This window comes from Eucyclogobius newberryi, unplaced genomic scaffold (assembly GCF_026437365.1).
Source record: "Eucyclogobius newberryi isolate DKJ021-1_F unplaced genomic scaffold, fEucNew1.0.hap1 SCAF_9, whole genome shotgun sequence".
Lineage (NCBI taxonomy): Eukaryota > Metazoa > Chordata > Actinopteri > Gobiiformes > Gobiidae > Eucyclogobius > Eucyclogobius newberryi.
The window spans coordinates 10,933,968-10,959,669 of NW_027316532.1; the positions used below are offsets into that span (position 1 = coordinate 10,933,968).

The 25,702-nt window shown below is 43.6% G+C and overlaps 1 protein-coding gene across 1 annotated transcript in view; it reads right to left on the minus strand.

Moving 5' to 3' along the window:
* LOC140354341 (FYN-binding protein 1) overlaps positions 1–25,702 on the minus strand; it is a 54,275-nt gene that overhangs the window by 12,458 nt on the left and 16,115 nt on the right. Inside the window, exons 2-7 of the mRNA XM_072439312.1 lie at positions 17,503–18,085; positions 17,365–17,431; positions 17,163–17,218; positions 14,453–14,490; positions 12,864–12,907; positions 9,249–9,408 (exon numbers count right to left, since the gene is read on the minus strand). Of these exons, the coding sequence (XP_072295413.1) occupies positions 9,249–9,408; positions 12,864–12,907; positions 14,453–14,490; positions 17,163–17,218; positions 17,365–17,431; positions 17,503–18,085 (948 nt within the window). The remainder of the gene's footprint in view (positions 1–9,248; positions 9,409–12,863; positions 12,908–14,452; positions 14,491–17,162; positions 17,219–17,364; positions 17,432–17,502; positions 18,086–25,702) is intronic.

Here is a 25,702-nt window from a genome sequence, read left to right on the forward strand (position 1 = left end):
AAAAGGAAATCTCTTGTATAAGCCTTTATAATCGGTCAGAGGGTTATAATGGTCATTAATTTGTTTAATTTGTCGGTTATAATAACTCCTTATTTGTAAATTCCTATAAAAGTACTGTTTCTGTCTGCTTCCTGCTTCCGAAGAGTGCACACGCTTTTTCGCTCGCTCCGCCTGCTATCGCTGCTTTCCTTATTTATTTTGCTTTTTAATCAGTTTTAGTCTTCCAAACATTTTTGCTTTAAGACTTTTTCAAGTTGACCAAGGATTTTAAGAACATTTTTCCAGTTTTAACGACATATCTGACGCCAGCGACATGTCCGGGAGAAGAAGGGAGAAAGACTGTGAACGCTGTCGGAAATATCAACAAGAAATTAATGAGCTGGAAACACGGATATTTGTTTTGGAATCTGAAAAAGTTCTTCACGATACCATTCCTGTGTCAACCGATGGTAAGAAGAGCACACTTTTTACAAGAAAAACTGCTACTTTCAACCTAAACCGCAGTGACTCTGTGTCGTTTCCAAAACTGTCTAAAAACCAGAAAGACCAGGCTGTTTCTTGGAACAAACTTGGAGCAAAGCCTAAACGATACAAAGATAACGTGAAGTCACCTAAAATACAGCTCACAAACAGATTTTACCACTTTCAGAGATGGAATTAAATGAAAAAAGGAAAGATGACGTGGCCAAAATACAGCAAGGAGGAACTGTGCCACAAGCCAAGGTCACACGGATTGTTTTGATTGGAGACTGTGATAAAATGTGAATATATGATTATATTTCTGTGATGTATTTTATCTGCATAATAGTGATATTTTATCTGCATCATTAGTCTAAGAGAAGAACGGGTGTGTGACAAACTGCATTTGTGAAGGGGTCGTAAAGATGGGCCAAAGGATGTTTACCCTAGGGGGGGTGACAGCCCAGAGGAGTTTGGGTAATGTTTACCCAAGGCTTGATCTCTAGGAAAAATACCAGCTGTAAAACAAGTGCCTTGATGTGAAGCTGACCAATGAGAAATGTGACCCGCCTATTCCAGAATATCTAATAAAACCAACCAGCATGGGAAAAAACGGGGTGAGACCAAGCCCCCGAAAGCCAAGATGGCCGCCATTGAAACCTATGGAGCTGCTCATTGGCGCATGGTTCCAAAAAAGTTTTTTTTAGTTCCGCATTACTTCCTGAACAGTGGTATATCTCCTCCCACTTTTGTGACGTCATCGCCGTGAGGCTTTGGCGTTGGGAGCGCGCACGTCACAGCAGCGTGAAAGACTCAGAACAGTCAACACGGACTTTTGGAATAATTCGGCTTGAAATAGTCTGTTTACGTAACGTATAATGATGAATTGTTATATCCATCTATAAATATACATGTATCATGTTGCAAAGCTCTGATATTTAAGAGAATTATAAAGAAGTGTTAAGATAAAAAGTCTGGTTTAATGACAATGAATTACATTTAGAGGTGGAATAACGTCCTCATCATTTTCTGTAGTTTTTGGTTTGGGTATTTATTTTGTTATTAACTTTTCAGTTATTTATTTACATAATATAATTTGGCCAATATGCATTTTTTTTAATCAGATGAGAAGAAATATAAAACATAATCATCGATTCTGTTACATAATTGAGTTAAGCAGTATTTAATGATATTCAGTTTCCTTTTGTGTCGTTTTTTTTATCATGTCAATCTTTAATAAATACAAAACACATTTGTTTATTAATGTATTTAATACGAATAATGAACATGAATGAACTTGTTCAATAAATGTAAATCTGATTATAACTACAAATGATAAATTGATTTTAGCCAGTTTTAGTTGAGTTTTAAAGCTACAATGAGTTTTAAAGCTACAATGTGGGAGTCCCTTATTAAGGAGTTTGAGTCTGTGTACTGTTCATTATTATTATCATCATTAATAGAATCAGAAAATGTATTGCCATTGTCAAAGAACAAAATCCACAAACAGTGGAACTTGCTTTGGTGATTCAGTGCAACATAAAAATATTAACAATGATAAAACAACCTGTATAAGTCAAATAGAACAAACTGAATAAGATAAGATATTCCTTTATTGTCCACACATGAGGAAATTTTGTTGTTGCAACACAGTAGATACAGAGGAAAAGGACAGATCACTTATAGGAAGTTTAAAAAACACTCTTAATAGAAGAACTCTTATAAACAAAAACTCCTATAGACAGAACCTCTCATACCTTAATAAGGAATGGAGGAGGAAAATAAAGATAAAGATAAAATAAAAACAGCGTAGGACAAAATAATACTAATAATAATGGTAAAATAAACACTCTTTTTACATCAGTTATATGCACATGAATGTGACATTATTGCGTTAAATACTGAATATCTCAGTATTTAACAAGACTTTGTTTCCATGGCTACGCAGTCTTCTGTACTTCAGTAACTGCACCGTTCAGCTCCATCGTATGACTGAGACAAACAGAACATGTCACAGCTTTAGATTTATACAAGTCATAGAACATACACTTCATATGTTTTAGATTATACAAGTCACATAACATACACTTCATATGTATTAGATTATACAAGTCATAGAACATACACTTCACATGTTTAGATTATACAAGTCACATAACATACACTTCATATGTTTAGATTATACAAGTCATATAACATACACTTCATATGTTTAGATTATACAAGTCATAGAACATACACTTCACATGTTTAGATTATACAAGTCATATAACATACACTTCATATGTTTAGATTATACAAGTCATATAACACACACTTCATATGTATTAGATTTATACAAGTCATATAACATACACTTCATATGTTTAGATTTATAAAAGTCACATAACATACACTTCATATGTATTAGATTAATAAATGTCATAGAACATACACTTCATATGTTTAGATTTATAAAAGTCACATAACATACACTTCATATGTATTAGATTAATAAAAGTCATAGAACATACACTTCATATGTATTAGATTAATAAAAGTCATAGAACATACACTTCATATGTTTAGATTTATAAAAGTCACATAACATACACTTCATATGTTTAGATTTATAAAAGTCATATAACATACACTTCATATGTTTGTCCTGAAGCTGCTTTACAGACACATGTGACACAGCAGTGGCTCTTTTGAAGAACAATTATCATTTAGTTTTTTTGGTCATAACAAAACAGACATTTTATAAATTCAAAATACTGATTCTACACTGTTTACTTTTAGTCGAGGCACAAGTTATTATTAAAATACCTTTTGCTTTGGAGTCGTCAGGAGTTTACTTGAGATGACTCTGTGTCTGCAGTGACCTGTAGTGACCTGTAGTGACCTGTAGTGACCTGCAGTGACCTGTAGAGCTCTGGACAGCACAGACAGACTAAACTCACTGGTCAGCACTCTGAAGATGAGAAAGATACTCATTAGAACATTGATATATTCTGCACATTTAACAGAGAAAAGCTGGAATATGTTATTGACAGATTTACATTTCGCTCTGTAACACAAAAGTTCCTCTTTTCACATTAATTTTTAAAGCTAGAACCAAAAGTCATTTACTTATGCATAAGTTTAAACCTTAGAAGTTAGAACATAACTGACATGTTTGCTAAATCTCTACATATTCCATGGAAGTAAATCCATGACATTCCTATACAAAACAAGCGTGTGCTTTGCTGTTTAAACACAGCACACGTCATTATGAAATATGTAATAAAACCTCAAATGTGGTCTCAGCCCCTGTAAGTACAGGACTGTCACTTTTAAACACCTTTACATTTATATATGTAAGATATGACCCATTATAGCAGGTTATATTTGAATTATTGGTTGTTTTTTATAGCACATAATACAAACATCACTTTATTTCCCTTCTTTCTCTAGTTTTCCTTGATCTGTGCTTAACCTTTTGTCTCTTAGAACATTTAGTAAGAGAAATAATTAGTTATTTATTTGCAGAAGCACGAGCCATCATGACGTGTTGTTGCATCTTTGTGTAGCTAAACTTTAGCTTACGTTAGCTCGTGTTAGCTCGTGTTAACTCGTGTTAACTTGTGTTAACTGTGTAATCGTTGATTTACACTTCATATGGAACGATGTGTGAAACGTGAGGAATGACATACAAACACAACTTACGTGTATCGTGGTCTCGTCACTTTCTTCTGCTTGTGTTTAGTTTCCGTCACATGTTCTCCTGAGGCTCGTTCATGAGGGTCACGTGCGCGCTCGGTGCGCGTACACCATTCACCGGAAGATTAAAAATGTATTTTTTAAGTATTTTAGAAACAGTTGAAGAGTGAAATTCCTTCTATTTTATTTTTAGACAAAAAACAATTTAGCATGTTTGGTAATTTTAGAGGCCGAACTCCTGAAATGGTCCGACCATAAGGCTGCATTCTGCGAAGTGGCCACTACTCAATTTGGAGCCAGAGGCAGAGGGGGCGTACCCTATCCAGATATTATAATAGATCCATGGGTGAGACGCAGGAGGGTCAGCCAGGCTGGTTACAACGGCCTGGCTGACGCAGCCCCGCGTTTGCTCCCAAGCTTGCCACACAAATGTCTGATATTTCTGTGTCGTTTCATATTCTAAGTTGAATTGTGTTCTCTATGTGTTAAGGAATAGCATTGGTGTTTGTCTCATTCCATGACAAGACGGAGCGATAAGTCACGTGACGCATGAAAAGATAAACACACATTCTTTTCCAAGCGCCACTGTTTCTGAGATAACGTCACTCCTTCCAAATATTATGGCTAAGCATGGAGGAGCTAAACAGCTGATTGTGCATGTGGGTGCAGTGGACATGCGGCGGGAACAGACTGAAGTTTTGAAAAAAGACTTCTTGAAGTTATTCGACGTGCTTGATAAAATGGAAATCAAAACATTCATAAGTGGACCTCTTCCAAACATCGACAGGATGATAAACAAGTTTAGCCGGCTTCTTCAGCTGAAAACATGGCTGTCCAAAGAGTGTGCCCCGAGAGGACTACAATACATTGAGAACTTCTATCTATTCTGGAAACGAGAGGACCTGTTTAAGAGAAATGGCCCCCACCTATGCAGAGGTGGAGTGAGGGTGCTGACAGAGAACCTGCTCCACGCTCTGAGGCATTGGACTGGGCCTGGACAGGGTCCTGAGCACATAGTTAGAGAAGAGAGGAATGAGAGAAAAATTCCTGCTCCATCAGCCAGAGACCGAGCCAATGTTTCAACATCAAAAGCACCACAACCTCAGCCTCCACCAAAGGATTCATCAGCAGCTGCTCCACCACCACCAGCAAAGGATTCAGCTCCAGCTGCTCCACATTCACCTCCACCGCCTCCAGCAAAGGAACAATCTTCAAAGGCCTTGGACCCATCTGTGACAGGCCCAACAACATCCCTGTCATTGCCCCTGCCTTCACACCAGCCCTGGGTTCCCCCTGCAACATCTACTCCCACTAAAGATTCATCATTCTCCTTCTCATCTCCACTCTCACCCATGGGCCTTCCCAGCCATTTTGAAAGTCTGATCAAATCAGGCATGAAGATGGCTCCACTCACGCCCAATATAGCGAGATCAAGGGCTATGTCAATACTTATCAACTCTTCACTGCACAAGCCGACTACACCAACAAAGGCCCCACCACCCATCCCCCCTCGCCTCTCACCTGGTCCCAAACTCTCCTCGGCTACAAAAGCCCCACCACCCATCCAACCTCGACTTTCACCTGGTATCTCCCATAGCTAGGACGCACTGGGTCTCAGCGTTGCCGGGACTTATTGTCATATTAAAAATCAAAGCAACCCGGGGCCCTATGTAAAAAGAGCCCCCCCTAGTGCTATTTCTGTAGTCACATCATCACACAGATGGAAAAACAAAATGCGAGTCAGGCCCAATCTGAGAAATGTGATTCATATTCCCTGTGAAAAGATAAAGCCCAGTCCCACTGAAACTAGTCTCAAACTTGCTGTGATAAATGTCAGATCCGTATGTAACAAATCACTCTTAATTAACAATTTTATTTCTTCTTATAATCTTGATTTTATGTTTTTAACTGAAACATGGCTTGACAAAAACGCAGGAAATGTAGTTCTAATAGAATCTGCTCCACCTAACTTTAAGTTTGAATCTGAAACACGAGAAAACAAAAAAGGGGGTGGAGTCTGTGCTGTCTTTAGAGATGAAATAATTACCCGCAGGTTGTCTTTTGGGGTGTTTTCATCATTTGAGTATGTATCCTTTAAAATGGAGCTAAAACGGTCTCCATCCATTCTCTTCATTGTTTTATACAAGCCTCCCCAGCACTGCCAAAGTTTTATTGATGATTTTACTGAGATGCTTTCAGTCGTATGCACAGACTTTGATGGTTTGGTCATTACAGGTGATTTCAATGTGCATGTTGATAATATTTGTGACAGAAACGCTAAAGAGCTTGATGCTGTCCTTGAAACCTTCAGTCTTACTCAGCATGTGCGAAGGACACACTCTAGATCTCATAATTACAAAGGGGGTAAATATTTCAAATGTTAATGTGATCGATGTTGCTCTGTCTGACCATTTCTGTGTCTTCTTTGACCTGTCTGTTTCTCCCAAACCACCGGTTGGTCCTGCAGTTGTTCAGAGGAGACACATAAATGATGGCACAGGTGCACTGTTTATGGAAATGATAAACTTTGAAAATGTCTCATGTTCTAATGTAAATGATTTGTTGAACTCTGTTACATCTAGGGTTTTGAATGTTCTGGACACCATCGCCCCTATGAAGGCTAAAATGGTTAAAAATAAGCAGAAGGCGCCATGGAGAAATGATGATTCGGTCAGGGCACAGAAAAGGGAGTGCCGCAGGGCCGAACGGAAATGGCGCAAGTCAAAGCTCCAGGTTCAAAAAGAGATTTACAAAGAGAAGCTGAACATGTACAACCTAATATCATGCAGAACTAGGGAAAGATATTTCTCTGAAATTATTGGAAGCTGCAGTAACAACTCGCGTGTCCTGTTTGCCACAGTAAACAGATTAACAAACCCTCCAGCTCAGCTGCCGTTAGAACTCATTTCCACATCCAAGTGTAATGACTGTGCATTATTCTTCAATGACAAAGTTCAGAGCATTAAAATTGCTATAAATCCCACAATGCAAAAAAATTACCCTAAAACCACCAAGATACTTAGAGCTAACTCACTTTGCACCAGTAACTGACAAAACTGTCCATGAGATCATCACCACGCTGAGTTCATCTACATGCTGCCTCGATGTGTTACCCACCAGATTTCTCTTGTTAGCACCATTCACTCACATAGTTAACATGTCGCTTCAATCTGGAACATTCCCAATGTCTTTGAAAACTGCGGTCATAAAGCCTCTCCTAAAGAAGGGCAGTCTTGATGCCGCAGTACTGAGTAATTACCGGCCCATCTCTAATCTGCCATTTTGGGGCAAAGTCCTTGAAAAGGTTGTTTACCAACAGCTTACAGATTTCCTCTTAATAAACAACTCATTTGATGTTTTTCAGTCAGGTTTTAGACCTCATCACAGCACTGAGACTGCTCTTGTCAAGGTGACAAATGACATCCGCCTGAACACTGACACGGGCAAAGCCTCAGTCTTAATTCTGTTAGATCTGAGTGCTGCTTTTGACACTGTCAATCATGGGATCCTCTTACAGAGACTAGAGGACTGGGTGGGCATCACTGGCACTGCCCTAAACTGGCTAAGGTCCTATCTGGAAGACAGGAAGTACTTTGTTGAAATTGGTAGCTGTGTCTCAGACCACATGCCCCTGACCTGTGGAGTGCCCCAAGGGTCAGTCCTGGGTCCCCTTCTGTTCAACCTCTGCATGCTGCCGTTAGGTCAGTTGATACGCAGTGAAAATGTGTCCTATCACAATTATGCAGACGACACTCAGATCTATGTTTCACTGTCGGCAGGTGAATATGGACCAGTGGATTCACTCAGTCACTGCATCAAACAGATCAGTCTGTGGATGCAAAACAACTTTCTCCAGCTGAACTCAGACAAGACTGAAATAATCGTTTTTGGCCCACAGTAAGAAAGAGAAAGTGTTAGCGTCACCTCCAGAGTCTCGCTCTAAAACCTACAAACCAAGTTAGAAATCTGGGGGTAATAATGGACTCAGACTTGAACTTTAATAGCCACGCCAAATCAATAACATCAGCAGCTCTTTACCATCTAAAAAACATTGCCAAAATCAAAAATATAGTGTCAAAACCAGATTTAGAGAGACTTATCCATGTGTTTGTCTCCAGTAGATTAGATTACTGTAACGGCCTGCTCACTGGCCTCTCCAAACGAGCTGTAAAACAGCTGCAGTACATCCAGAACGCTGCTGCTCGGGTCCTGACTAGAACCAGGAAGTACCATCACATTAGTCCTCTTCTCAGGTCTCTGCACTGCCCCCTGTGGCTCAGAGAATAGACTTTAAAGCAGCTCTGCTTGTGTACAAGTCTCTCCATGGCCTAGCACCAAAGTACATCTTGGGTGTGTTAGTGCCATATGAACCATCTCGGACTCTGAGGACCTCAGGGACCGGCCTCCTGCAGGTGCCAGAGTCAGGACAAAACATGGGGAATCTGCATTTCAGTTTTCTGCAGCTAAAATCTGGAACAGTCTTCCTGAAGATGTGAGACAGGTTCTACTCTGACAATGTTCAAATCTAAGCTAAAAACAGTTTTGTTTAGCTGCGCATATGACTGAAAGGATTTTTTCTTTGCTCTCTTCTCTTTTGTTTGTGATTTTATTAGTTTAGACAATCAGTTGGATTGATGATTTGTAATTTAGTTAATTTTATTGTATTTCTGTTTCTGTAATTTCTTTGTGATTTTAATGCATTTTTCCTGCTGTGTGAAGCACTTTGAATTGCCTTGTGTATGAAATGTGCTCTACAAATAAACTTGCCTTGCCTTGCCTTTCTCCAGCTAAAGCTATATTCAACATATCAGAGCTTTTCATGTGGTTCTCTCTCTCTCTCTCCCTCCCTCCCCCCCCTCTCTCTCTCTCTGTCTTCCTCTCTCTCTCTCTCTCTCCCTCTCCCTCACCCTCTCACCCTCTCCCTCTCCCTCTCTCTCTCTGTCTCTCTCTGTCTCTCTCTCCCTCTCTCTCTCCCTCTCTCTCCCTCTCTCTCTCTCTCTCTCTCTCTCTCCCTCTCTCAGTTCAGGATAATGGCCTTGTGTAGATGTTTTTTTAAAACTCATTACACTATGTTGCAGGATACATTGCTTAAGAGTGTGTTTTGTTACCTGGAAGTTCTTGCGAAGTTGCTCCTCTCTCCTCTGCCTCTCCTGCTGCTCCTTCTTCTCCTGCTCCTGCTGCCGTTTCAGGTCCTTCTTGTTTGGTTTCACTTCTGGTGTCTCCAGTTTGACCATCTCTGTGATCACCTGGATCTGCTCCTTTTGATTTCTACAATTCAAGAACATCATGACACATTTCTGGCCTCACATGTTATTTCGTTCTTATTTTGACCTGTTGTGACCCACAACATCCTCACTGAGGAGGAGACTAACCTCTAACCACTCTGCCACAGTCAGAGTCACATAACTCACATCCTCTCCCAGAAGCGTTTCTAGAGAACTGAAATCTGAAACCAGGTCCTGCCCAAGGGCAAAGGCAGTATGTTTAAATGTACTTAAAATAGTGCACCAAATTATAACTAAAAGTTTGGTCCGGGTTGCGGGTGACTGGAGCCTATCCCAGTGACTTATGGCCCCTGGACAGGGGCTGGCTAATCGTAGGGTTAACATAAAGACATACAGACATACATTATCCTCCCCTGCATATCTGAGCAAAACCATCAACCTCCTCCGCTTACTTCCAGAATGAGAACTGCACCACTGTTTTCCACTTCCCCTAAATGTCTCCTTGATGCTGACAAGCCCGTGTACAGTCCATCAGGAAAGTATTTTTCGACATTCCACTTGTAATTTGCCTCAAAATTCTACAAACAATACCCCATAATGAAAACATAAATATATATTATTTATTTTGTTTAATTATATATATATATATATATATATATATATATATATATATATATATATATATATATAGGAGCTGGAGAAGGTCTGGAGCGTGAAGTATCGGTGGTGCCCGTAGTGATCGGAGCACTTGGGGCAGTGACCCCCAAACTGGAGGAATGACCCTCAAACTGGAGGAATGACCCCCAAACTGGAGGAATGACCCCCAAACTGGAGGAGGGGCTTGAGCAGATCCAGGAAAAACAACAGACATCTCAATCCAGTGCAGGAACAGGAGGAACTGGACCAGAGCTTGGTAGAGGACCGAGTTTGAAGGGGGAGAAATAGAGACCACCCGCGGAGATAAATTCAGTTGATTTAGCATGATCTTGAAAAGCACCCACCTGCCCATATAAGGTCCTACATGTCAGAGCATAACCAAGCCACAAAGTCTGAGGAATTGTCTGTAGACGTCCGAGTCAGGATTGTGTTGATCTGGGGAAGACAAATGTCTGCAGCATTGCATTTAAAGTTCCTATGAGCACAGTCACCTCCATCATCTGTAAATGGAGGTCACCCTACCGAAGATGGAGGTCACCCTACCAAACCGAGCAATCGGGGGAGAAGGGCCTTGGTCAGGGAGGTGACCAAGAACCTGATGGTTCCTCTGACTCTGACCGATCTCCAGCATGTCTCTGCAGAGTGTTTTTTATAAGTTATTTGTTTTTTATGATTGTACTTCTGTACCTACTCTGTGTTGCAACACTAGAATTTCCCCATTGTGGGACAAATAAAGGTTTTCTTATCTTATCTTAGAGAAGAGAAACTTCCAGAAGAACAATCATCTCTACAACACTCAACCAATCAGGTCTGTGTGGTAGAGACAAGACAGAAGAGAGCCACATGACGGCCTGTCTGGTGTTTAAGCCCCTGAAGGACTCTGATACATCCATTTTTCCATCTTCGCCCGCTTATCCGGGGCCGGGACGCGGGGGCAGCAGTCAAAGCTGGGACTCCCAGACATCCCTCACCCCAGACACTTCCTCCAGCTTCTCTGGTGGGATCTCTCAGAGACATAGTCCTTCCAGCATGTCCTGGGTCTTCCCGGTGGGAAATGACCAGAACACCTTCCCAGGGAGGAGTCCAGCCACGTCAGCCGGCTCCTCTCAATGTGGAGGATATGTGAATGAGCTCCTCAACCTAACTCTAATGGAGCACCCAGCCACTCGGCAGAGTAATCTAATTTCGACCGCTTGTATCCGCATCTTGTCCTTTCAGTCATACCCCAAGCTCATGACCGTAGGTGAGGGCAGGAAGGGAGATTGATCGGTGAATTGAGAGCTTTGTCATTCGACTCAGCTCCTTTTTCCTCACAACAGTCCGATACATCGACCGCATCCCCACCGACCTGGAGGAGGCAAGCCACCTTTTTTCGGTAGAGAACCATTGAGGCCTCAGATTGTGAGGTGCTGATCTTCATCCCAGCTGCTTCACACTCGGCTGCAAACCGTCACATTATCTGCAAACAGCAGAGATAAAACCCTGACTGCACCACACCAAGCTAACGAGGCTGACATGGCTAACAGGCCCAATTCTGCCATTCAAGTCTTGGCCGGTAAACAATGCTCCAACAATTTGTATGGCAAGCTTGGAAGAAAAAAAATAGATTAAACAATGTTCATAGGGACTTTGCAATGTCCCAGCATCTGGTTTCCTTCCTTCCAAGCTGCCCTTGTCCTCGTCCTTAGACCCTCCTTCTCTGCCAGGAAAAACTACAACCAAACCTATTGGGGTTGGGAGGTTCTGCAAAGAAGAATGGAAGAACCTGCCCATAAATACATCAGAACGTGTCGTACTAAACTCCAAAAAACGTGAGGCTTTGTAGTGCAGAAGGTGATTCGCCAACGCATTGAGCAATGGCTGTGAATACATGAAAATGTGCTCGGTTTTTGGTTTTATTTGAAATACGTTTGCAAAGGATCCAAAACCTTCTTTCACGTTGTCATTATGGGGTTTTGTTTGTAGAATTTCTGAGGCAAATAATTACAGAAGTAAGTAAAGAACAGTGGCTGTGTATTGTGGGGAGACTTTTATTTAATGAAGCCTGCATAAATTCAGCCTGGAAGACCTAACTCCACCCATCTACGTCAAGGCCACCATGGAAGGACCCCTCACCCCAGCGCCATCATCGCACTCAAGCGGCGTCCGCCTGTCCGTCTGTGAGAGTCAGATCCCTCACTTCACCATGGACTCTCCCAGGTTTCTGCGCTTATCCCAAAGAGGTTATGCAGTTTTTCCCGGCCAAGAAGCAGGGTGAAAGGTCAGGGGGCGTCTGCGTCATGGCCCTCGCACCTGCTCCTCATCCCCAATCAACGCTCTCAAGTGACTCCTCCCCGCTCCCAATCAGCGCCCAGGCGGTCGCATTTAAGCCCTCAGGCAGATGGATCGACCGCTCAAACCGTACTGCGACCCACCACCTCCCCAGCTCCTCCTCTACATTCCCCTCATCCTCTACCTTCTCTTCACATCCACCACCACCAGTCTCCAGGCTCCGGGGGGAGACATCTAATACAAATAGATCATGGAGTGCCCATGATCGCAACGTCTTCCGCCGGGGTCTGAGCGCCAAATAACTCGCGTAATAAAGCTTGCTAAACAGTCCTTTCTCGTGGTCTCAGTGTCTCTCCAGGGTGAAATGGATCTATACAACTACTTCTGCAAACACATCTGGCATGTGACTTAGACTAATGTTGGTAGAATGAGGTTGACTCTGTTTCCGTTTGCAGCTCACAGTGTCTGTGGTTTACTGCAGCTGTGCAAGTCTCAAGGAAGCAACAAAGCTCTGACTTTAGAGTTAGAAGTGTCTGTTACTGAGCCCATAATAGACTGTGTTGTACTCACGCATCAATGTCCTGGTAGATGTCCTCCTCCTCCTCCTCCTCCTCCTCCTCCTCCTCCTCCTCCTCATCATCATCATCCTGTGAGCAACACACACCAGGTCCTATTACATCATTAAATCTGTATTTTATTGCTTTTGAATAGGGACTCGAGGCATTTATGTTTGTGGCTCATGTTCAGGTCCTTCTCCTGAATCCCAGGGCGACTGAGCTGCAGAGGCATCAGCATTACAATCGTTTGATTTGAACATGTTTCTGTTCTTAATCTTGGGACACAGAGAGGGCAGGTTAATTCAATTTGAAATAAAAAGTACATCATCTTGCACATTTTAAAAGCAAAATGAGTCATTTCAATTCAATCTACTCCAAACTATCAGTTTCTGTCACATTAACTTCACTTCATCTTTCAGAAATATAAATCTCATAATACTGCGGAATTGACAACGAAGTGAATCATTCAAATATAGAATTCAATAGAAGTTTGACTGAACCTTACCGCTGTTCAGACTTGGAACCTAAACACAAGTCACACCAAATGTGTGTCACTGAGCTTTTATTGTGGAGGGTTTCTTAACTTACCATCAGAAAGTACTGCTTACAATGTTTTGGTAATAGAAGTTTAAAAATGGTCTGAGGGCCACATTTGGTCCCCAGGGCCATGTAATCGTGAATAATCATTAATTAAATCATGATCTTTCTTCTCACAATAACAATAACATTTATATCAGTGGATCCCTATTTTAAACTTTCTAAACGTTTTCTGATTTCAGTCCTAAAGAACATTTTACATGTTTGTCTGAGGGGGGTCCTGGTCTCGCTCTGCAGACATGTCTGAGGGGGGGTCCTGGTCTCGCTCTGCAGACATGTCTGAGGGGGGGTCCTGGTCTCGCTCTGCAGACATGTCTGAGGGGGGTCCTGGTCTCGCTCTGCAGACATGTCTGAGGGGGGGTCCTGGTCTCGCTCTGCAGACATGTCTGAGGGGGGGTCCTGGTCTCGCTCTGCAGACATGTCTGAGGGGGGGTCCTGGTCTCGCTCTGCAGACATGTCTGAGGGGGGGTCCTGGTCTCGCTCTGCAGACATGTCTGAGGGGGGGTCCTGGTCCTGCAGACATGTCTGAAGGGGGTGCTGGGGGGGGTCCCGGTCTTGCTCTGCAGACATGTCTGATGGGGGTCCTGGTCTCGCTCTGCAGACATATCTGAGGGGGGGTCCTGGTCTTGCTCTGCAGACATGTCTGAGGGGGGGTCCTGGTCTCGCTCAGCAGACATGTCTGAGGGGGGTCCTGGTCCTGCAGACATGTCTGAGGGGGGTCCTGGTCCTGCAGATATGTCTGAGGGGGGTCCCGGTCTTGCTCTGCAGACATGTCTGATGGGGGGTCCTGGTCTTGCTCTGCAGACATGTCTGAGGGGGGGTCCTGGTCTCGCTCTGCAGACATGTTTGAGGGGGGTCCTGGTCTTGCTCTGCAGACATGTCTGAAGGGGGTCCCGGGGTCTTGCTCTGCAGACATGTCTGAGGGGGGGGTCCTGGTCCTGCAGACATGTCTGAGGGTGGTCCTGGTCTGAGGGGGGTCCTGGGGGGGTCCTGGTCTTTACTCACCTGGGCTCTTCTCTGGTGACTGGGCTCTCTCCAAGAGTCTGAGAAGTTGGAGAACAAAGTCAGACAAAACATTCCAACACTCAAGTCCTTCATGAAGAATGGTTCATCCCTTTTCCCTGATGATAAAGGTGCATTATGGGATATTCCTTGTTCCCTTTAAAAACATCGCACTGGACTATTCTGATGACTCAGCTGTTGTCCAGTCGCATCGCTTTGTCCATTTGACCCACAACGCCCCGAGAGTCAGGCTTAAAGTCATGTTCTTAAGTGTTCTTTTAACTCTTCTTCTTTTAATCGCTCTGAGCTGAGCCCTCATGATGATGAAGACGTGTGATTCTTTAATATTATGATTACACTCTGTTTTTCCATAAATGTTTTTTATTTTGTATTTTTTGATCTTTAGTAAATTGAGAGTTTCCAGAAAACAATTGAATCTTCTTCATCACCTGACATTTTAGAGAAATGTTTTCTTTAAAGATTCAAATGAAGATTTGTTTGGTTTTGTGAGGTTAAAATATACAGTAATTTAGAAAATGTTGATCCATTCTCATAAAATCATTGTCTCGTTAAGAGCATTGTTTTTGTTGTCAGGTCAGATGTTTATTTCACCTCTTATAATTCATAGTTTATATCATTTCCTGTAGCACTCGAGGGTTCTTTTCCTTGGCGTGTTCAGTCTCAAACAGTTTTAGGTTGAGCTGCAGATGATTCGTTTTCTGTCTTTCATGGCACTTCGGCTCGTTTACATCACCTACACGTCTGATTGGTCGGACGGTTATGGTTCTGACCAATCAGCGCACAAGCTGGACTAGAGAGTGAACTAAACGGATTTAAATGTGTTTTAAACATAACTGAAGAATTTTAACCTGACAAAAAAGGTCAAACTTGCCGCTGTGATTTGATTTTAATATTACTTATATAATAAGTAATATTATAATATTATATAAGTTCTGTAGTGTTATGGATGTGCTCCCCAAAGTGGATAATGATTGAAGAGTCTGATTGTGTGGTGTGTTAGCTATCATATTTTAAGGGTTATGTGGGGTTATTCATCCTGTGTTATGCATTAAACAATTCTATAAACAAATATCTAAATTCATTCATTTATTAAAAACGAATATGTAAGTTAATCTGAAGGTTTTGAGATCGTGACCGTGACATTGACCCCTTTACCAACTGCGGTTTATGAAGATTTATTCACCAAATAATTAAACAAATAAATTAGAACATGGAATATGCAAATGAGTTGATAACAGCTGGGGTTCATCTAGGGGAAACAAGTCCCTTTACACACACAAGTCCCTTTACACACACAAGTCCCTTTACACACACAAGTCTCTTTACACACACAAGTCCCTTTACACACACAAGTCTCTTTACACACACAAGTCCCTTTACACACACAAGTCTCTTTACACACACAAATCCCTTTACACACAGAAGTCTCTTTACACACACAAGTCTCTTTACACACACAAGTCCCTTTACACACACAAATCCCTTTACACACACAAGTCTCTTTACACACACAAGTCTCTTTACACACACAAGTCCCTTTACACACACAAGTCCCTTTACACACACAAGTCTCTTTACACACACAAGTCCCTTTACACACACAAGTCTCTTTACACACACAAGTCTCTTTACACACACAAGTCTCTTTACACACACAAGTCCCTTTACACACACAAGTCTCTTTACACACACAAGTCTCTTTACACACACAAGTCTCTTTACACACACAAGTCTCTTTACACACACAAGTCCCTTTACACACACAAGTCCCTTTACACACACAAGTCTCTTTACACACACAAGTCTCTTTACATACACACGTCTCTTTACACACACAAGTCTCTTTACACACACAAGTCTCTTTACACACACACACGTCTCTTTACACACACAAGTCCCTTTACACACACAAGTCTCTTTACACACACAAGTCTCTTTACACACACAAGTCCCTTTACACACACAAGTCTCTTTACATACACAAGTCTCTTTACACACACAAGTCTCTTTACACACACACACGTCTCTTTACACACACAAGTCTCTTTACACACACAAGTCCCTTTACACACACAAGTCTCTTTACACACACAAGTCTCTTTACACACACAAGTCCCTTTACACACACAAGTCTCTTTACACACACAAGTCTCTTTACACACACAAGTCTCTTTACACACACAAGTCCCTTTACACACACAAGTCCCTTTACACACACAAGTCCCTTTACACACACAAGTCTCTTTACACACACAAGTCTCTTTACATACACAAGTCTCTTTACACACACAAGTCTCTTTAAACACACACACGTCTCTTTACACACACAAGTCTCTTTACACACACAAGTCCCTTTACACACACAAGTCTCTTTACACACACAAGTCTCTTTACACACACAAGTCCCTTTACACACACAAGTCTCTTTACATACACAAGTCTCTTTACACACACAAGTCTCTTTACACACACACACGTCTCTTTACACACACAAGTCTCTTTACACACACAAGTCCCTTTACACACACAAGTCTCTTTACACACACAAGTCTCTTTACACACATACACGTCTCTTTACACACACACACGTCTCTTTACACACACAAGTCAGTGTTGGTCCAGCAGAAGATGCCAGTGTGGGGCCCTCGTGTTAACATCATCACTAATGTAAGCAGTGTGTTTGGGCCCTTACCGTCCTTCTCCAGGCTCCCAATGTCATCATACGTTTCCTGATCCTCATCTATGTCCCTATGAACAGAAAATTACTGAATATCGCCTTGTGAACAAAGAGACAGACCTGAATGTCCCCATGAATGTCCCTGTGTTAGGAGACAAAGTGGAATGTTCCCGTGTCCAGAGGACACAGGAAGAGACAGGTCATAGAAGACACTCACAGAGTGATTTGCCTGGGGAGTCGCCCTGGTTTAATGTCCCTCTGTGGAAGTCTGGGAGGGCCCACGGCTAAGGACAAGAAGAAGAAATTATAGATATATATCAGACCTCTTGAATAATAGTGGTGACATGATACTGACCTGAGGTGCACCTGGGGCCTGGAGGTGTGGGGACTGCTCTATGGGTTGCTTCTTTTGAGACCCTCCACTGATCCAGGTTCACATGTGCAGGTCTTTTGGGTTTGGGGGGTCTGGGGCCCCCTGCAGGCAGGGGCTTCCTGAGTGGGGCCACGTTGTCAATGCTCCGGGGTCTGTGCAGGGGTCTGACAGAGGCACCCACAGGGAGCATGGGCGGGGCAGGGGTGAGAGATGCAGAGGGTGAAATGAGCCCTGGAGACAGGGCGGGGACAGGGGACAGTCTAGCTCCTTGGGGCCTCTGGTGCCGCAGCATCATATTCTGTAGCAGTTCTCCGGTTTGTCGGACTTTGTTGGTATCCACAAGGGGGACGGGGGCTCTGAGCGTGCCAGGCTGGGACCAGGCTCCTGGGGCAGTAGGGGGCGTGGCTCTGGCTTGTCCCGGTGCAGTGGGGGACAGTCTGTGTAGAGGGGGGTCGTTAGTGTCTGAGATGGGGCTGAAGGGTTTGAGCAGGGGCCGGGGGAACCCGCTGCTGCAGGTCGTGTTGGTGAAGCGTGAGCGCAGAGCTTTCACGTCCACACTCTCCTCCTGAAACACAAGTCAAACAACTGTCAATCAAACCCTGCGACTTTTGCCTCTCAAGCATCACGTCCCGGGACATTACATTAAATTGCTCCTCCTCTGTCCCAGCAGCAGTGAGTCCTGATCAAACAGCTCCAGATGCTCTGAATTAAGTTTTACACATTTATGGCCTTGATCCAAACACAATGCTGACTCGTGATTGGTCCAGTCTCTGTACCACATGGGCCCACACACTTTTGTTTGCCAGGTTCGTCTGGTTTGTTGAATCATAACAAGAGAAAAATCGAGAGAATTAATTTTGGTGGCAAAGAATCACTCTCTCCAAGTTTGTTCTGTGACTTGGACCAGGCAGATGTTCAAAGTCATTCCTGTTGTTGATTCTACACAGCGCCTCCACAGGCGAGGAGGAGAAGTGTCCCGCTGAGCATTTGGTTGGATTGGAGAAAGTGTATTGTTTACGCATTTACAATACGCATTACATTTACAGTAACAAATGCAAACTGTGCCATAAACTGCCCATTTGGATTATGGAACACCTCAAGGTTCCATCTTAGGCCCAATTCTTGTTGTCATCCATCTGCAGGTCCTGGATCCATTTTGAGACAAAAACAATATTTTGTTTGATTGACGTGCTGATGTCGTACAAATGAAACTGCCTCACTGACATTTGACACAGGGATAATATTATCTCTGTGTCAAATACACTCTCCTCTGTCTTGACCACATCCTCACACTCTCTCACTGTCCACGTCGAGCACAAAGGCTGATTATAATGTTCTAAAATAAGACCTGAACGTGTGACTATGTATTTATGTTTTGTGATTTCAATTCTTTCTCCACTTGAAATAAGACACTATTTAAACATGTTTTAAACAATCTATTCACGACATATTTAAATTAAAATAAAACATAATTCCATTTGTTCCATTGTTGTTCAAATTTGTTAATTTTCAAATTAAGTTAAAATGTTATTTTTTCCATTCGTTTAATATCTGTTATTCTGTCAGTTTTTGTGTCTCTCAGTGATGGCCCTGTTCTCCTGCTGACAAAAGTACAGTCCAAATGTAAAGTCCAAAAGTTGCCTCAGGGGAACACTGCTGTTGTGTCCTTGAGCAAGACATTTGACCTGATTCGCCCCCAGTGTTTGCAAACATCCGGTGTGTTATTGTGTTGGTGACTGGTGCCTTGATGTAAAGAGCTTTGAGTGTCTTGATGGTAGAAAAGCAATATATAAATATGACCTTTTACCATTTAAATGTTTCCATTTCTTGTGTCTGTGGCAGGAGTTCTGAAGCCGAAGTACAAAGCTCTAAAATGGAGTTTGCATCATTGATTTCAGTCCGATATTTTTGATCAACACGGTAGTGACAGTAGTTTGTCTTCTGGCTGCCACAGTTTCTCTTTCACATTTGTTTGTAATAAGGTAATGTCCAGATGATACAACTGAAATATGATTCCCCTTTAATTTATGATTTATTAGAGTTATAATGGTCATTACTTTGTTTAATTTCTTGATTGTAATGACTCCTTATGTGTAAATACCAATAAAAAGTATTATTTTGATTCTTTCTGGATTAAAGGATTCTTGCCTTGCTACAAATCAAACAGCTGGTTTAGGATGGAAATCGTGAGAGTCTCAAATGGAAAGAGAAATCTGGGCAAAATATTATTTATTATAGTTTCAATCCTTTGACTTCAACTTAAGTGTGTAGTCCGGTCTATAGGCTGTACCCGGGTGTAGTCCGGTCTATAGGCTGTACCCGGGTGTAGTCCGGTCTATAGGCTGTACCCGGGTGTAGTCCGGTCTATAGGCTGTACCCGGGTGTAGTCCGGTCTATAGGCTGTACCCGGGTGTAGTCCGGTCTATAGGCTGTACCCGGGTGTAGTCCGGTCTATAGGCTGTACCCGGGTGTAGTCCGGTCTATAGGCTGTACCCGGGTGTAGTCCGGTCTGTAGGCTGTACCCGGGTGTTGTCCGGTCTATAGGCTGTACCCGGGTGTAGTCCGGTCTATAGGCTGTACCCGGGTGTTGTCCGGTCTATAGGCTGTACCCGGGTGTAGTCTAGACAGGGGATTTACACATTTCTCTCTTAATAAAGTTTCATCTTGACCTCAAATCGGAAAACTATTACAAATAGAAAACAAAACATTTGTATCACATTTAAAACAATGATCTTTTCTCAATATTTGCACAATCTTAAATGTTTTCTGATAATAGTATGGTCCTACCAGTCCTGGCTCTCCTCTTCACACATGTGAGTGTGTGTGAGCCTGAAGCTGCAGGAAGTGTGCAGAAGATCATGCACGCTCTGGAGACTGCACTCTGTAGACTGCACTTTCTCTCTCTCTCAATGTGAGTGAGTGTTTGTGTGTTGTGTTCTGTACATCAGTTTAAGATGTGTCGTTGCACGTTCTTCCTGAGGTGCTGAGGAGTGTCATTACTTTACGATTCACATATTTCACTTTTCATCAGTCTCTTCAAAGACTTTTGTACTTTAAAGGACATGTAAAATGCTAAAGTAAAATACACGGAGTTGCAGTTAGCTTCATTCAGGCTAAAAGTCCTCTCCCCTCCGAGCATCAAAAACACACTGTGACGTGGCTCTGTGAATCTTTTGCTCCGTCCAAATCATCTACAGACTCGATCTGAGCATTTCGGTGTCAAATCATGATCTCTGTCACTGCTCGGCTGCTTCGTATGAGCAGTGGAAGTCTATGAAAGCCCCTATGTTTTTCTGTGAATCTGTGGGTTTAAAGCTCCATATGTTGAATCCAGGACTTGAAATTAATACAAAATTGAACAAAAAGCAAAAATTGGAGTGACGAGTATTTGTTTAACACTTTACAGCAGCGTTTTGAATTAATCGTAGACTTTTAGTGAAGATTTCTTTAAAGAACAGAAATGGAAAATTATAAAAGTCTAAAATGAACAACCATTTCAACATCAGTTTTTTTAATAAAATGTCCCTAAGTTTAGTAATGTTCTGACATGACCACATGACCACATGACACAGTGACCACATGACACAGTGACCACATGACCACATGACCACATGACCACATGACCACATGACACAGTGACCACATGACATAGTGACCACATGACCACATGACCACATGACACAGTGACCACATGACCACAGTGACCACATGACACAGTGACCACATGACCACAGTGACCACATGACCATAGTGACCACAGTGACCACATGACCACAGTGACCACATGACACAGTGACCACATGACCACAGTGACCACATGACCACATGACACAGTGACCACATGACCACATGACACAGTGACCACATGACCACAGTGACCACATGACCACATGACCACGGTGACCACATGACCACAGTGACCACATGACCACAGTGACCACAGTGTCCACATGACCACAGTGACCACATGACCACATGACCACATGACCACAGTGACCACATGGCCACATGACCACAGTGACCACAAGACCACATGACCACATGACCACAGTGACCACATGACCACATGACCACAGTGACCACATGACCACAGTGACCACATGACACAGTGACCACATGACCACATGACCACAGTGACCACATGGCCACATGACCACAGTGACCACAAGACCACATGACCACAGTGACCACATGACCACATGACCACAGTGACCACATGACCACAGTGACCACATGACACAGTGACCACATGACCACATGACCACAAGACCACATGACCACAGTGACCACATGACCACAGTGACCACATGGCCACATGACCACAGTGACCACAAGACCACATGACCACAGTGACCACAGTGACCACAGTAACCACAGTGACCACATGCCCACATGACCACATGACCACAAGACCACATGACCACAGTGACCACATGACCACAGTGACCACAGTGACCACTGTTGTGGAAAAAATATAATCTGGCCCTTTACTTTTTAACTTTCAATTCTATTTCTAATCAGATTTAGTTCTAACAGCCTGACAACCCCTTTTGGCCTGGAAATTTACATGTCCGGACTCCCTGGAGTGGCTAGGAAGTCCCACGTTATGTTTCACACTAGGCAAGACATTGAATGAATGCAAATGTTATGTACTGTCTCCTTCCTGAAACCACTGTTTCTTTGATGTCCCATTTGCTCCTTGGTTCCTTTGTACCTGAGAGACCAGTGACCGGGAACTTCTGTGTGTGTGTGGTCATGTGATCATCGGTGATTTAAGGAAGGGGACAGAGGGGGGACGGGAGGATTTTGGGAGACACACATTTTGGGAAGCAGGCAAGAGACAGACGCGTGGACTCGGCCTTCTATGAGAATGGCCGAGTCCACACGAGTTTATTTCTGATTCAGCCACAAGATTAAACAGTTTACTTTTGAAACGAGACAACTTGCTTCTTTGTCTTAACTAGAGATTTTTGCCACTACACCACATGACCACAGTGACCACATGACACAGTGACCACAGTGACCACATGACCACAGTGACCACATGACAGTGACCACATGACCACATGACACAGTGACCACATGATAGTGACCACAGTGACCACATGACACAGTGACCACAGTGACCACATGACAGTGACCACAGTGACCACATGACCACAGTGACCACATGACACAGTGACCACAGTAACCACAGTGACCACATGACCACAGTGACCACATGACAGTGACCACAGTGACCACATGACCACAGTGACCACATGACCACATGACCACAGTGACCACATGACACAGTGACCACATGACCACATGACCACAGTGACCACATGACCACAGTGACCACATGACGACAGTGACCACAGTGACCACATGACCACATGACCACAGTGACCACATGACCACATGACCACAGTGACCACATGACCACAGTGACCACAGTGACCACAGTAACCACAGTGACCACATGCCCACATGACCACATGACCACAGTGACCACATGACCACAGTGACCACATGACACAGTGACCACATGACCACATGACCACAGTGACCACATGACCACATGACCACATGACCACAGTGACCACATGACCACATGACCACATGCCCACATGACCACAGTGACCACATGACCACAGTGACCACATGACACAGTGACCACATGACCACATGACCACAGTGACCACATGACCACAGTGACCACATGACAGTGACCACAGTGACCACATGACCACAGTGACCACAGTGACCACAGTGACCACATGACCACAGTGACCACATGACAGTGACCACAGTGGCCACATGACCACATGACCACAGTGACCACATGACCACATGACCACAGTGACCACATGACCACATGACCACAGTGACCACATGACAGTGACCACAGTGGCCACATGACCACATGACCACAGTGACCACATGACCACATGACCACATGACCACAGTGACCACATGACCACATGACCACAGTGACCATCCAAAGACAAAGATTTGCCTAAAAAACTCCAAGATTTCTGATGCTTGATTGTACAAAAGGCTCTGGATCCATCAGGTCCGTGAGTTTAAGTAATGTCCCAATATAAGACTTTAATGTCGTTTTGAAGAGATGGTTTCTGTGTGATAAATTTGTTTTGTCTTTATTGCATGAAACATGATTTGGTTATGAAGATGCTAAACAAACTGTACAAGTTACATATTACACATTATTAGGCCCGAGCGCCACAAGCTGGCGAGAGGCCTATTAATCTCGTAAGGCCGTGCGAAGCACGGCTGCGAAAGTGCGCACGTAGTGCGCACGAAATCGAGCGCGAAGCGCTCGCCCACTTCCAAACACTCACTAACGCACTCCTTCACTCACGCACGGCCCATGCATACTAATTAATAGTAGGAAAATGGAACATTACCGTTGTAAACGGGCGAAGCCCGTGCAAAAGTGCGCACTAAACGAGCACTTTACATTGGGATGACGACCGCGAAGCGGTCGTCATCCCCATATAAAGCACTCATTTGCCCTAAGTAGCTCACGAATACGTTCCCCATCTCTTGCATGTTCCGTGCATATAAGCATGTAATGCAAAAATTGAACATTATTACTGTATAGAGGGCCAAAAACACAAAGTGGGCGGAGCCCACTCAAAATTAACGAAAGTACCCGTCAGTGACCAGGGACCCACACCATGAGGTAGGAAAGCGCGAGCGCTTTCCGAAAATGTATAGTTTATGATATTTGAAAAATGGGAAACATTGTTTTCGCATCGGAATATTATTAGGCCCGAGCCCCAGCAGGGGGAGGGCCTATTGCTCCCGCAACGCTGCCGAAGGCAGCGTTGCAACTGTCTGACCAAACATGCGGGCGCAGCCCGCATGTTTGGTACCCCGTCGCCCCTGGCAAGTACAGTGAACTAGCCCATGCCGAAGGCATGGATCATGCATACTTACTCCTGCTATGACAGAAATAGTCAACAATTTGTGAATGGGCGTAGCCCATTCACAAATTGTTGACAACAGCAGCGCGAAGCGCTGCATTCCTCCAAAAACCCTCCTGGCATCGTCCTGTACGCGAGAATCCATGCCGCAGGCATGGGCCATGCTTGTATCTGCTCAAATCAATGGAAGTCTATGGGGAGTGGGCGGGGCATCCCGACGGAATGGGGAGTGACGAGCGCGTAAGCGCTCGTAATGATGATTCCACCCCGTGGCGGCATGGGGAAGGCTTAGAGCTTTCAAACGATGTATAATTTGTTGTTATAGTGGAAACGGCTATATTGTTTTTGCTAAAAATATTATTAGGCCCGAGCCCCAGCAGGGCGGAGGGCCTATTGCTCCCGCAACGCTGCCGAAGGCAGCGTTGCAACTGTCTGACCAAACATGCGGGCGCAGCCCGCATGTTTGGTGCCCCGTCGCCCCTGGCAAGTACAGTGAACTAGCACATGCCGAAGGCATGGATCATGCATACTTACTCCTGCTATGACAGAAATAGTCAACAATTTGTGAATGGGCGTAGCCCATTCACAAATTGTTGACAACAGCAGCGCGAAGCGCTGCATTCCTCCAAAAACCCTCCTGGCATCGTCCCGTACGCGAGAATCCATGCCGCAGGCATGGGCCATGCTTGTTTCTGCTCAAATCAATGGAAGTCTATGGGGAGTGGGCGGGGCATCCCGACGAAATAGGGAGTGACGAGCGCGTAAGCGCTCGTAATGATGATTCCACCCCATGGCGGCATGGGGAAGGCTTAGAGCTTTCAAACGATGTATAATTTGTTGTTATAGAAAAAACGGCTATATTGTTTTTGCTAAAAATATTATTATTATTATTATTATTTTTCTTGTTCTTCTTCAGCGCTTTGATCTCTAATTTGACCCCCTGAACATGCTCAAAAACTCACCAAACTTTGCCCAAAATTCAGAATCGGCGAAAAATTTGATTTTTTCTGGGCCATTTTTTTTTTCGTTAAAAAATGGCGCGACAGCGCCACCGACAAAAGTCAAAATACATTGCGCCTATGGGAGACGCCCCGAGGTCAACTTTGGCGTAAAGCTACGAAATTCGGGACACGCATTCCTCTCGTGAGGATAAACAAAAAAAATCATTGTGGCCACGCCCCCAAACTTACCCTATGGCCGCCATCTTCCTTTGAAAATGAAAACAAGCTGAGTTAGCCATTTTGTTTACG